This window comes from Callorhinchus milii, unplaced genomic scaffold (assembly GCF_018977255.1).
Source record: "Callorhinchus milii isolate IMCB2004 unplaced genomic scaffold, IMCB_Cmil_1.0 Scaffold8, whole genome shotgun sequence".
In the NCBI taxonomy this organism is placed as follows: Eukaryota; Metazoa; Chordata; class Chondrichthyes; order Chimaeriformes; family Callorhinchidae; genus Callorhinchus; species Callorhinchus milii.
In genome coordinates, this window is record NW_024704749.1 from 17,448,552 (window position 1) to 17,463,001 (window position 14,450).

The 14,450-nt window shown below is 46.3% G+C and overlaps 1 protein-coding gene and 1 non-coding gene across 5 annotated transcripts in view; one reads left to right on the forward strand and one right to left on the reverse strand.

Annotated features, from left to right (window-relative positions):
* The window catches only part of prrc2b (proline-rich coiled-coil 2B), a 35,206-nt gene extending 21,030 nt beyond the window's left edge, over nt 1-14,176 (reverse strand). For 2 of the 4 annotated variants that reach the window (XM_007900258.2, XM_042337680.1), the window contains exons 1-13: nt 12,333-12,621; nt 9,834-10,008; nt 9,213-9,390; nt 8,455-8,557; nt 8,173-8,245; nt 7,675-7,818; nt 6,699-6,952; nt 6,060-6,157; nt 5,214-5,359; nt 5,001-5,088; nt 2,802-2,985; nt 1,899-2,235; nt 932-1,086 (exon numbers count right to left, since the gene is read on the reverse strand). In XM_007900258.2, the coding sequence (XP_007898449.2) occupies nt 932-1,086; nt 1,899-2,235; nt 2,802-2,985; nt 5,001-5,088; nt 5,214-5,359; nt 6,060-6,157; nt 6,699-6,952; nt 7,675-7,818; nt 8,173-8,245; nt 8,455-8,557; nt 9,213-9,390; nt 9,834-9,951 (1,878 nt within the window). In that variant the 5' untranslated portion in view covers nt 9,952-10,008; nt 12,333-12,621. Of the gene's footprint in view, nt 1-931; nt 1,087-1,898; nt 2,236-2,801; nt 2,986-5,000; nt 5,089-5,213; nt 5,360-6,059; nt 6,158-6,698; nt 6,953-7,674; nt 7,819-8,172; nt 8,246-8,454; nt 8,558-9,212; nt 9,391-9,833; nt 10,009-12,332; nt 12,622-14,017 lie in introns of those variants that run through there. The other 2 variants (XM_007900256.2, XM_007900257.2) reach the window with 2 other exon arrangements.
* trnaa-ugc lies at nt 3,478-3,552 on the forward strand. Its single transcript has one exon. It is a non-coding gene; the product is annotated as a tRNA-Ala (tRNA).
* Nucleotides 14,177-14,450: the final 274 nt, after the last annotated feature.

Here is a 14,450-nt window from a genome sequence, read left to right on the forward strand (position 1 = left end):
TAATCCTCATAATTATCCTGGCAAATGTTTCTACCTCAAATCACTCAACAAACGCTTCTTGGCTTGCAGCACGTCAGCGATTGACCTGGTCACACTGGAGATGACACAATCTTTTTTTTAAAGCTTTCACTCGCTACAATAATATAATAAAATTTACATTTCTTATAGCGCTTTTCACCTCAGGAGAATGTTCCACGGTCGAGGATGGGAGCCAAGTGGGGTGGGGAAAGATGACCGAAAGCGCGGTCAAGGAGGTATGTTTTGAGACGGTCCTTGAAAGGCGAGGGATGGCGCTCCAGAGCGGGGACAGAATGGCTGAAAGCCTGCCTGTCAATGGTGAGGCAGAGGCCAATGCTCCCTGCGGGAAGGGAGCAATCAGAGGTAGGGTGTGGCGAGACCATAGGGGGGATTTAAAGATAAAGAATGAGGATCTTGAACTTGATCCGCTGGGGTTTGGACCCCAAATGGAGCTGAGAAAGGATGGGGGTGGGGGGATGGCTCACATAGCCTCGTACAAAACATGTATTTGGCCCTTTTTTTTTGAAAAAGAGAACTTGCTCCAAAATGAGTAACACAAACTGAAAGAAAGAAAAACTCCTGCGAAAATTTTTAAACCGGGTTAGTAAAAAGTTAGAGTAAGTAGAAAACGGTTAAACTGCAGAAATAAAAATGACAAGAATGGGAAAAAAGTCATAATTGGTTTAAAAAAAGATTTCCGTTTACTTTAGGAGTTTTAAGTGACAAAGCTAATAAAGCCATGTTTCAGCAGCTTTATTACTAATCATATTAAAAACTACAGAGCAGCAATAAAGGACCACCAACATTTCAAATGTCTCGGGCGATGCTTACGGAGGTGCTATATCCATACACATTCTTGACCTCATGGCAGTAGTTTGCTGACAACCCCCTCCCTCCCCCTCGAGTCTGTTACCTGCTGCTGCCGTTGAAACCTGGGTGGCAGGGATTTGTGGAACTTGTAGCTCTGGATGAGTGGTGCTGGGTCCCTTCCCTGTATGCTGCACTCTTCCTCACTTTCACTATTAGGAACAGCAGTAACATCTCTTACACTGTCCATAAGAGGGGGATCTGCAACACATCACAGCAACCACATCAGAGCTTCTTGGATTTGAGGCTGGATTGTAATTTTTTTTCAGTTTTGTTTTTTAAAAATATATAAAAGTGGTAGAAATGGAAAGTCTCCCAAACATGAGATTCTAAGAATCGGTCAACTTTCCCTTCGCAAAATCCAACTCTATGTCCCCTCCCCGAGAGGCAAATGAATTGTTGGCTCTCTATCAATATACAGTAGGTATTTTTTTTTAAAATGCTTTGTGTGATTCACCAAACAAAGCATTGCTTGTCTACAGTCTGGAGATTATAAATCTTGTGAAGTCGGATTACAGCCCTTTTAAATACCCACATCCTAACGGCAATCTTTGGGGGTCTTGAGCAGGAAAGGTTCTCAGGTCATTTTCTCTAAGCTAATTCACTAATGGGCTATTAACCCAAGTGCAATTACTGGGCACATTACACATTTGTTTGTACACCATGAAAAGCCGTCATTGTTTCACGCCAGGAACCAACCCTCTTTCTCGGTAGAGTCTGGGAGAAAGGCCTGTACAGGAAGATGCAACAAAGACTGCAGGGTTCTGAGCCTCTGCTTTGGCAAAGGCAACCAAACGTGCCCACAGGTTTGAACGATGAACAAGGAGGAACAACCCCACCCACAAACCGTCCACTGACAAGATTCATATCATCCCAAAGAGTAATGGTTCCGTTATCAACTCAACAAGCCAATTTCCGAATAGAAAATCTGACGGGACAATTAAAAATTTGACATTAACCGAGGCTAACGTCAGGCCAACCTCCGGGAATTCAGATTCACAGTCGTTCTTTACCCTTTAGTAAATTCTGGTGGTCAGGGCAGGCTTTCTGCAGTGTGCACGGGATTACAGAGTCCTTCGGCTCCTTAGCTTTAGCCTCAGCTTCATCCTTTTTCCGGAAATCAAATTTGATGGGAATCTCCACCACTCCGCATTTCTGATTCAGTTTTTTCAGTTTTTCTGCACAAGCAGCGAGTCTCTCCTCCTGGGCTCGCCGTTCCTCTTCCTCCCGCCGCCTGCGGACTCGCTCCAAAGCCTCTGAACGCTCAGAAAGGACAGAAATTGGCCGAGGTCGCCAGACTTCATCCTTCTCAGCCTGAGCGTCTGACCACCTGGTGACTGCTGGCGGTTTCTGAAAGAGAGAAATGGAAGAGAATTTAAGAGCTTAACCTAGTGACAGACACCAAAGTGCCAGAAGAATAACACAATTTTGCGTCATAATCCCTCAAAAAAAATTGGTCACTCAATCCATAACTCTTTATGGGACATTGCTGTACGGAATTGGCTGCCCCTTTCGCTACAAAATACAGTCAATCCACTTTACAATATGTCCTGTGAAGCGCTTTGAGACATCTCAACGATATGATAAGGCGCTATGTCAAATGCAAGGTTTATTATTCTAAAGCACCATTACTTAATATAAATAAACATGCATTTGTCATCTTCTCTATAACTCTAAATGCCTGTTGAGGTTAGGTCGACAAGAGATTTGTTTTGGGGTTTGGGGCGGGGGAAATCCCATAGAAGCTATGGCACAGAGGAAACATTGAAGGAATCGCCCACAATTAAATGCGCAAAACTATTCACTGGACTAGAATTTGCAGACCAAATAATTGGCACTGTGAGCAAGTACAATATTGTAGAAATCATCAGAAACTCCAAGCGTTTACTGCAGTGAGATAAGTGAACCTAACGTACCCGAATCTCTGATGGAGGTAAAGCAGACAGGCTCCTGCGTGTGTCAGCCTCCAGCGCTGTACGACTTGATTGGGTAGAAGGCAACAGGTCACCCCAAATGGGGTCTTCACCCAAGGGAGGCTCCAGTTTTGTTCCAAGCTTACAATTCAAAGAGCGCTGACGCATCATTTTCATCTCCCTTTCCCTAGAACACAGTATTTAAACATTTAAGTTTTTCCATTTCGTTTCCATTGCATCCACCTCAAGTAACACGACCATTTGCAAAATGGACATCGACTTACATTTGTACACACCTGGCAGAAACTTGCTGTTAGTCGACCACATTTCAAAACCAGAACACCCAACCTAAACTAAACATTTACCCACGGGAACAGCTGGGCACTGCGAGGGGTGAGGCAGGATTTAAAAACCAACGTGGATTTGTGGTGGTTTAAACCAAACGCGATACATCATTTTTTCCATCATGACTAAAATTGTAACTCTGAAAATACAAAATTACTCGAGAGCAGCGTCCAGTGTAATAACAGCTGCTAACACTACGTCAGCTTTAACATCTGCAGGCTATTTCTAGTTGTCTGCATGTGGTCATATACAGCATGAGTGCCATGTATTGTTGGAAAATTCTGCTCTAGGTTATGTGAATGAAAGCAGTTCAAGAGCTATAATCATGCCATTGGAGTCTGTAGCTCAGTGGTTAGAGCACTCGCCTTGCGAGCGAGAGACCTGGGTTCGATTCCCAGTAGGCGAAACATTGGGCACACACGCCTGTTTACCTAGCAATAAGTAAGGAACCCGGTTGTTAGTCAATTGGAGGATTGCTTTTCCGGGGATAATAATCCTTTAAAAAAAAATTTGGTCACTCTAGCCACAACTGTTTGAGGGACACTGCTGTGCGCAATTGGCTGCCGTGTTTCGGCCATAAATATATAGGCAATTCACTTTGCAGTATATCCTGTGAAGCGTTTCCGAGACATCTCAAAGACGTGATAAGGCGCTGTGTCAATTGCAAGGATTATTATTATTGCTTTCTTACGACCCAGACAGACAGACTGTAATGGTCTTTTCCAGGCCAGTCCTCCACATTCCTATGGCTAACCGGGCATTCATCTTGAGCTGGGACTGAGCAAACAACCCAAATCATGTGCTTCCTGACTCACCAATGTTGCACTGAAAGAAGTCACAACACTTGTAGGAGTCGGCAATATCTAACTCTTTCCTCGAGAGGGTCTGTCCCACCAGGTCAGAGCAAGGTAGACAGCTGACAAAACATGAGAAGCCAACCGAACAAGCCAGCCCTGAGCTCTGCACCTGCAACAACCATTTGGGAACGAAGCATTCTTCCTACTGAGTGAATAGAGCTTTTTCCCAGTTTCACAACAGTCTTTTGACAATATATTATCCACTGATACCAGCTAGGAACAGGAATGGTGTTGATTTACTCTAGGCTTGATATCATTCCACCGGTTAAGATTTGTAAGCTCATAGAAATTTACGAACGAACACGAACAAAGGGAGCAAAAACCTCCATGAGCGCTGAGCACAGCTGGAGGTTGAAGAACATAACTGAAGTTCTAATCTTAAATGAAGCAGCAGGTAATGCTGAAAAAGAACAGCAAAACTGCCAGCGAGCCATCCACTAGTCAGTGGGCATTACTCGTTCGCCTCTTCAGTCATCAGTGAGTCATTCTCTTCAGATCACTTTCCTAGAGTGCATTGTTGGAAAGGTCAGAAGGATCTATTGGAGGAGCATCGTTTACATTGATGTCATCACACTCAAAGTTTCCAGCAGGAAAAAAAAACTGGGTTAAATCAATAGCAAAATAGTGCATTTTCCCTCTCAGAAAAAAAAGGTGGTCGTCAGACAAAGAGCTCCAAAGATTGATAGGTCGGTTTTCTTGCACCAAGAGGCACGCTGTGGAATATATGACAGAGAGGCTGGCAGACAAGGCCGCCAAACTGGGGAAGTTAAGAATGCAGCAGCTGAAGAGACTGGGATTCAAAATCTAGTCTCTTAACTAGTCATAATTATGGAAACTGCGGTTAGAGATCAAGAGGAAATCAAATCATCTCAAGCCTCTCATTCTCCCTCTCTCCCCTGCTGTGTGCAAGAATCACAATGGCATGTAACACTTTTATTCACGGTTTCACAAAACACTGGAAGGTGTGAGCGACTGTGGGGCCTGTGAAGCGAGAACGCACCATTTCTCTTTCCTCTCCCTGGCGGTTTCCTCATCTTCGTCATCACTGAATTTCAGCTTCTCCGAGTAATCCACCTCCTCGTGTTCACCTGCAGAATACAGAAACATTCTCCTTAACCAGAGAAAGAATTTACTACATTGTGAAATTGCGAGCCGCCATTACAACACACTGTAATCACGCGAGTTTGGGAAAATGGGTGTTAATCTTGCTCACCGGCCCATCCATCTTCAGTTTCAATGTCAAGCTGATCAAGTCCTTTGAGGTTGTCGGGATGAATGATGGCCGGGCGATCTCCAGGCTCACCAGGCCTCTGTGGGGGCCGCACTTGGCGTGTTTGCCGAATCATCCCACGGGGATATCTGTGATCAAAGGAGAGTCAGCAATTAAAGCCTGGACAGACCATCAAAAGAGCTTCAACTAGGTTCCGAACTAACGTATAGACAGGTGCCATCATTAAAGCTCAAGTTAATGAGTGAGGGTAACCTGATATCAGAATTAGTGACAAATCCACACTTAACAAAAATAAACATTAGAGATTTGGTTTTGAAATTACAGATTATTAAATAAAGGGGGAACGAAGTTCCTCACTAACATCCTTCAATTTGATTCAGAAATGTTACTTTCTCACCCCAAACGAGAATGGGTCGCTGATTGCCTGCCAGGTTACCCTGAAGGCTGGAAAAGAAGCAGAACTGTCCAATGCAACCTACACCAATTTTTATCATGGTTAGCCAATCTGTGAACTGTCTGATTATGATGCTGACTCTAAGTTTATAAAAAGCAAGTAATCCGCGCCCCGGGTCACATTGAGGGAGAAGAAAAAACAGGGCTAAATATTTCAAAAATAATTTTGTAAACGTTTCCTAAAGTATTCTCTGATATGCTGTGCACAATTGGCTGCCGTGCTTCACTCACAAAATATACAGTCAATTCACTTTACAATACATCCTGTGAAGCGTTTTGAGACATCTTGAAGAGGTGAAAACGCCAAATGCAAGGATTGTTATATTTTATTTTAGCAGCCAACTTCAATCCTTAATTGAACCCCATTTTGCTTACTTGATTGGCTCAGGTAGCAGGAACGGACACCGCAAGGTTCCCTGAGGAGCCAGGACCGGAGTGGGCTGCTGCACTTCCTGAGATTGTGGAGTACACATCTGAGAGAGAGAGGAAGAGAAAGAGTGGGAAAAGGAGGCAAAGAGATATCGTTAATTCAGCAATTCCCCATTTAGGTGACTTACAAAAAGAAACGACATAACCGATGCTACAACTAATGCAAGGAATATTATTTATCCCTTTCTAATTTACAGCAAACAGCAGCATTGGTGTAAGAGACACATACAGGTACAGTGGCAAGAGGTTAATTGTTCAAATGGTGAGGGGGATGACATAAACGAGCACTCTTGTGGGATTGGAGCAAAATTTGTTTACACGTTACCTGTGAGAGAAATTCTAATGTTTTTATAGGTTAAAAATGACAATTTGTTGCCCCCCCACCCACCGAATTGGAAGTGTCAGCCTTGACCGAGTTCAAAGTCTCAACTTGGGACTTGAACCCACAGCGTTCTGACTCGTGTGCGAGTGCTACCAACTGAGGCACGCTAACATTTAACAGCAGAAGTGTTGCATTTAAACAAGGAGGGAATTAAAACACATACAACTAGGAAGGGAAAAACTCGGATCATACAAACAACTCACAAATGTAGGAAGCATGTCGCGGTAGGCGACTGGGAATTGATGAGAGGCATTCTGCAATGGCACCATCCCTAATGCTCTTCGGATGGGAACTGCTGGCCGCAGAGAGGGTTCCTTTGGCTCGGACGACAAGGTCAAAGCGTGACCTGGATCTTCTTGGCTTGATGGTGTTTTGGCCTCGGACTCTGGTGGTGGCACGCTCGATACTGCTGGAGTGTTCAGATTGCGACCTCCACCCTCTCTCCAAATTGCCGCGTCTGAAAAGAAAATTGTCACTGGACTTACAAACATGGTCAATCCAAGGCACATTCACCGAAATAAAATATCTGAGACATTTACCAAACTGAAGGGCAGATAAGGCACCTCAGTAGTTCCAAACGAAAGACGACTCGGGAAAACTGAAGACAATTTAAAGCTATGAGGTTCTTCAGTTCTTTGAACATCCCATGGAAGAGCAGCGAGAACTGATGGGAATTTGAATGTACGACACTGGTCTCGATACAATTTGATATCTTTGAACCAATTGCGCTTGTCTAAGAAAAAAAGGGGCAGTTTTCACACTTTTGCCTATTATTGGAAGTATCATAACACTGCCCAAATGGTACCCAGCAATGAGTATTGCCCAGCACAATCAAGAACATCATAGCTGAGCTTACACTCTTCACCCAGCTGCCACACGCTCACAACTATCAGAGGGAGTTGTCCTCTATAATCCTGGGTTAGCCTCCCCATCCAACACCGGCTGAGACCTGCCAACTCACTGGATATTTTTCAAGCATTTTTCTTCTTCTAAGAGATCAGGACGTTCCCACATGGAGGTCTCCTGTCAGATCAAATTCCTACCTCTCGGTTGCAGACAGTAACTTAACAGGTTGGCACCAGTTAAGACTTAAGTAATGGATAACAATGACTCCCCTGGAAAATTGATTACATTTTCCCATTCAGTGGTGAGACATTCTGCTCTCTCTAGGTGCCTTACTTTGCGGGCGGAGGCTTGGTCCTGGCCCATATGACTGATCTGTGATGTCCTTTTCTTTTCCAGTCTTTTCCTGGTCTCCAGCTGCTTTCAGTGTGGGAAATTCCTCGTGAGAGAATGGCAATTGTTTGTTTAATGCCTTTCCACCTGAAGGAAACAAAGGAACGATTAATCAATTCCTCAATTTAACCGGTTTCAGGCGAAGCGGCAAAATAGCTAAAGACCCTCTCATCTCAGAAGTCACAATTTCAAATTAAGTTTGGGAAGTATCAGCTTGGAACATCCCACCGTGGAGAATCACCAACACTGACTCAGGGCACATAATAAGGCCCATGGTGACTAAGCCTGATCCTGTCCTCGCTCAACACAGTCTACGTGCACCCACCCACAGCAGGAGGTGGTCTGAACACCACCAAGCAGGAATCTTGGCTAATCAGTTCTCCTCCCAGCACAGACGTGTTGCAGAGAATATTAAAAATAATTATAAAACATGTAACTCACCAGCGACGGGTCCTATTGGCTTCGCGTTCAGTTGCGCCCATGATTTTATTCCTCCTTGGGTTGAATTTGTGTTCTGTTAATTAGAAACACAGCGGTTTAAGCAACAAAATTGGCTAAAAAACAAAAACACCCAATTTCCCAGGTAAAACTCAGTGTGGTTCTCAATAGATCCCTTGTTTAACCATCAAACGCGCAAACTGGAGGCAACTAATGCTGTAACAAAGAGGATTAATATGTATGAAAAGCCAAGCTGACCCATTTACTTGGTGTTGTGGTTCCTACCTCCTGAACAGGTGCCGCTGCAGGTTTGGTTGCACTGGAGGCAGACGTCTGCGTAGCCGATTGCAACTGCGACTCCTGCTGCACTGCTGCTGACACACCGGAACTGCAACACACAAGCATGTCATTACTGACCAGAGATAAGTCAAGTCCATTTACACAGGTAGGTGCCATGTTCTCCCAACTATTTCAAATTAAAACAGAACAATGCAATACATAATGACAGATACAGATTGGGGAATGGGAGAATCTAGTGATCCTGTGGGCCAAGCCACAATCTGTATAAGAATGTTAACAAGTTTGGTAGCCGGTGACAGGTCTGAGTTCACCTTTAAACCTATCAGCCAACAAAAAGGAGGCCATGGACTGAACCAAATAAAATGCGTCAAATTCTAGGGCATGTTGGTTACAGATTAAAGGCCAAGAGTAAAAGGGTAACAATAGCCAAATGGTCAGTGAACACAGAAGTGCTATACAATACAAATCTAAGCACATATTTGGTATACAGGGAACGAACTCCTGAACCCACAAGCCCCATCCATGTGGAGTGGCACAGGCTGCACAACGCAGTGATCATCAGCTCTCTGTAGGAGAGGAAAAGTGGGCACAGGTTAACCCCCAACATGTTAATCTGCCATTTGCTGAGGACACACCAGGGTTGGTGCCAGCAATGTGGAAGATTCCTCTCCCTGCCAAGAATGCTAGGTGGATAAGGGAGTAAAACACAGGTCAAGAGCAGGTCTGACGACTGCCGCACTCACCTCTTTTGCTCTTGCTGCTCCTGCTTGCTTGCCCATCCTGTTCCGTCTTTTGGTACAATGGTCACGTTTGGGTCGTTTCCTTTGTTTTCGGCTTTTAAACTCGGAAGGTTAGCGGGCGGGGGCATCCGCCGTGCTGCGACCACTTTACCAAGACTCTGCAAGCCATGTCGAGGGACAACTGCAACATACGTTAATTACGTCAGCTGCAGGGGACCCCAGTACAACACAGGGAAAACTCACTGCACTTCAAGCCAACATAAAGGTGGCCCTTGTATACCAAAGTCTATACAGAAACCAATAGCATAGGAAGTTATCACTAAGAGGTGGCCATTCAGCCTTTCAAGTCCACTCTGCCACCCATCATTCATTCTACGACTCGTGTTCTCCAACCACCCAACTCTGTCTCCCTGCCTTCTACAATACACCCTGATACTTTAACTCCCCAAGTGTCTATCCACCTCTCTCTTGAATCCCATAATTAATCTCTTTCATTTTCGGTTCTCCGGGGGCAAGCATTCTAGATTCTTCATTAGGCATTTGAATACAAGAACCTGTAACAAGAGCAGAAAATAGCTGGTGCCTGTGCTCCCAGGTTCTGAAGCTGGTTCCGGGTTTACATACCTCCTGAAGGTTTCTGGGCTTCTAGTGATTTTCTCTTGTATTTATCAAACAGACTGAGAGAGGAGTACTTCCATTTTCCATCCTTCCCCTTGGTAGTTTGCCCCAGACGATCTGACATTGCGCTGGAATGTCATCGAGTACGGTTGTTTCAGCAACGCTCAGAACGTGCCGCTCTCTGTAAACNAAAAAAGGTATTTAAAACCAAAGTGGGAGGGAGAGCATCTAGAAGCCACAGAAAAACCATCTACAACAACTTGTGTTTATATCGCACCCATCACACCGGACAGCATCTCGGCTCTAATACAACCAAAGTACAATCCAAGGACTCGGTAAGAGAAACAAGGTGCATCCTAGGCACACACGACTTGCACGATAATAAGCATTATTCATACAACAACAACCAACAGCGACACAGTTGCTTCCGGTTGTCTTTTGCAATGAGACTTCAACGGAAGCAACGACGGCGACAATTACATTTGTAAAGCGCCTTTCACGTCGGGAGGACGTCGCAAGGCGCTGAACAGTCGGGGGTCAGGACCCGAGCGTGGGGGGGGGGGTGGGCAAGGTTGGGATGAGGGAGGGCAGAGAGGTGAGAAGGCGACTGAAGGCACGGTCGAAAAGGAGGGTCTCGAGTCGTGCCTTGAAGGAGGCCAGGGAGGGAGCAAAGCGAACAAGGAGAGTGCGGGAGTTTTAGCTGCCAGTGGCAGGATGCAATCCCGCTTCGGAAACAAAATGGAATTTGCAAGACCTTTGCAGTACCTGACACTGGCAGTAGGCGTCACCAATCATACAGCGAGCGGAAACATACTCGGGATCTGCAGACACCACCGCTCACTCGAACCTCGTAATTTCAGGGAAGGAAGAGGAGGGATTTCAAGGGAGGAAGAGGAGACGGGCTGCATCCAATGAGACCCCGTTCAACTCAATAGTCGCCTTTCCACTTTGTGATGCTGAACGCAGCAGCAAGACAAGAGTAGAAAAGGCATCGGCTCTCTCAGTAAGCAGAGAGCTCCATACACATTCTCAGCAGCAATAAAGCCACACTTAACGCTGAACCAGGCCAAGTCTGTAGCCGATGCCAACAACAGCCAATTGCTCACTCCCACCACAGCAGTCAGGTACATGCAAGCTCACACGGGACAGTGAGTAACACGGTTGGCCTTGTGTATTCAACAAGAGGTACACATCATGAAATAACTCGGTTTCAGACATTCGTGAATTGATGCATTCCCTGAGAGTGGATGAACCCTTTCATTCAGAAATAATGTGGTCGGAAAGCATTTGCCAGGGGGAGGTGGATCGTGGTTGGGTGAAGGGTTGTTAGGTACCCTAAGGATTGGAGTTAGGATTTCTTTTGCTCTCAATATTAACGGACCGTATTTAAAGTAACTGGAATATTATCTAGATTTGTGAATGATACTGAATTAGAAATGTTGAGGTGTGGAGGCTCCAGATAAATCTTGACCTGTTAACAAATCAGTGCAGTTAAATGTGAAGTGGTATATTTTGGAAAGAATGGAAATGTGCTCTAAATGGTAAAATTCAATAGAGCAGAGAGATCTCGGGATACAAATACATGGGACAGTTAAAAGTGGGATTATATGCAGAAAACCCCATGAAATGGGCAAATAGGATTCTTGGCTTACATACAGAGCTATTGAATTCAAGAATGAGGAAGCGATGAATCTTTATAAAACTCTGGGTGGGCCAACTGGAATTTGAGAAGACCTTATAGAGGTGTTTTTTTTATGGGCACCATGTTATAAAAGTCATCACAACTATGGAGAGGATGCAGCAGACATGTAAGAATGATGCTGGAGACGAGGGGATACAGTTTTGATACTGGAGAAGTTAGGATTCTTTCCAGTGAAAGGAAGACTGAGGGTGAAGTTATGGAGATGCTTAAGACAATGGGATGCCTATATAGGAATAAATGCTGAGGAATTCTATCCACTAGTATAAAGTGATTTGAGGACAAGAGGCACAAGTTTAAGATTATAGCTAAAAGTTATATAATTTTATACCTAGATTATAAATCTCCCAGAGGGTTGTCAAAGCTTGGAATGCTACTTTCAAGTCAGGACCAGGAAAACGTCTCAAAACTCTTCACCAGATTTTACTGTAAAGTGTAGTAACTGTACATTCTGTAGATTAATAGGCACAAGTGGAGGACCCAAAGAAAGACGTGGGAATTTGGAGGAGAAAAGTGCAACACTCACACAACGGGTCAAATTGCCTTCTGAAAGAGCGTGAGAGGAGAGATGAGGAGAGGGAAAGGATGGAAGAAGAGAGGGGAAGGAAAATGAGCGCGATGACCGGAAAGTTGTGCTTTGCGGAGTCAGGTTTGTTGTTGCGACTGTTCCGGGTCAGACTCAGTCCACACAATAGAATAATCCTTGCATTACATTGCACCTTCTCACATCGTTGAGAGTTTAGGTAACCCCAAGGATTGGGAGTTAGGACCCCTTACGATCTCGAATGTTAACGTAACGCATTTACCGTAAGCTACAGCGAGTGTAAAATGTAGTATATTTTCCGCTCTGGAACTCGGCCTTCAATTCGCGCACAGCACAGGGAACAACAATGAAAGTGAGCGACCAACTGGGGGATTGACTGTTGTCCGGGACTTTTTCAAGTCGTACCGAGGGAACCTTTAGCCTCCACCTAAACAGCAGACAAGACCTCGGTTTAACGTCTTACTGTCAGCATCGCTAACAAAGCAGAGTACCCCCTCGTACTACACTGGAATGCCTGGCCTAGACTAGGACCTCAACGTGTCTTCCCCTCCCCCCCCCCACTCTCTCTCCCCCCCCAATTCTTTATCCTCCCAACAAAATACACAGTCGATTCGCTTTACAGTGTATCCTGCGAAGCGCTTTGAGGCGTCTGGAAGACGCGATCCCCGGCGCGGTGTCAAATCGCAAGGAACATTAATCCTCATCATCATCATCCTCATCGTGGTCTTCGCATCAATTCTCTCTCTCTCTTTCAACTCGGCCCTTTCTCTCTCTCTCTCTGCCTCTCTTTTTCTCTCCCCTCTTCCCTCCCTCCCTCTCCCCCCACCCCCACACCTGCTCTGTTGCCGTCGAGTCACACAAAGCAGGAAAAAAGACGATGTCTTTCCGTTGTGTATTGTCTCCCCCCACACACACAAAAAAAAACCCCCACAAAAAAAAACAAATGAACAAACAGACAGACAGAACACGATGAAGCAGAAACCCCCCCACACACCCCACCCCCCCCCCTCCATCCCGAGCCACAGCCGCACCACAGCCGTAATAAAGCCTCAGCGGCCTATGTCGGGCAGCGCGGGTGTGTGTGAGTGGGGATGGAGGAGCGGGGGTGAGGGGGGGGGTGATGGGAGGCAGGACGCCGAGGGCCCGCGGAAGCTCTTGTCCGGTGGGAGGAGCGGTGGCGGCGGGTGCCGCGAGCGGCGAGGCCGAGGCCGAGCTCGCGGCCTTAGGCCTCACACCCGCGGGTGGCGGTGGCGGCGGTGGCGGGTGACGGTTGTGTGCGGGTGTGTGTGTGTGTGTGTGAGGAAACACCTCAAGAGCCAAAGGCGCTCGGGCCGCACCGAGCAATAAAATAATAGGAAAATAACAATTGTAATAAATAAATAATAAATAATTAATAATAATAATAATAACAACAGCAGTAAGAACAAGTGGTGTAGTGTGTGTGTGTGGGGGTTTTTTTCTCTCTCTCTCTCTCTCTCTCCCCCTTTTCTTTTTTTTTAAACTGAAGGGCCGAACCTGGGCCTCACGGGCAAAATGGCGGCCCGGATGCCGCCTCTCCCCCTCTCTCCCTCCCTCCCTCTCGGCCTCGCCGCCGCCGCCGCCGCCCCAACCCCCCCAAACCCCCCCAACAAAAGCGGCCGAAAAGCCGGGGGGTCGGGTCGGGTGTTGTGTGTGTGTGTGAGATGTGTTGTGTGAGTGTGTGTGTGAGTGTGTGTGTGTGTGAGAGGGTCGAATTTTTTTTTATAATTTTTTTAAAAAAAACCCTCTCTCACGTGCGGTGTTGTCGTGTTGTTTTTTTTTTACATTAAAAAAATATTTTTGTATATGTTGTTATTATTGATTGATTAAATAGAAAAATAAAGAGAGAGAGAGACAGAGAGAGAGAGAGAGAGAGAGGGTGGAAATTAAAAAAATAAACACCCGCCCGCCCGAGAAATAAACACCCACCTGAGTGAGTGCGTCTCTTTCTCCTTCTTTTTCCCCCGCCCGCCCCAACAAAAAAAAAAGGCCCCGACGGCTGTCCACCTCCGGGAGCTGACGAAGGAAAAGGCGGCGAGTTCCGAGCCCCGATGGCGGCGGATGTTACAAACCCTCCTCCCCGCTCCCTCCCTCTCCCTCTCCCCCCCCTCCCCCGCAGCCTGAGGCCTAAACAAAAGGATCGCAGTCCCAACCGCCCCGAACCCGAGTGACGGCGCAGCACCGGCGACGGCGCCACCTGGCGGCCGCGCGCGCACAGGGCGACACGTGCGTCTGACTGTGTGGGGTCTCTGTGGTCTGCGTTCGCTGACCGAGTGGGGAGGGCGGGGGGTGGGGAGGGAACTCGAGCGCCACCCCGTGGCCGTGGGCGGGAATCGCCACGCGAGGAGGGTGGGGGCGCCCC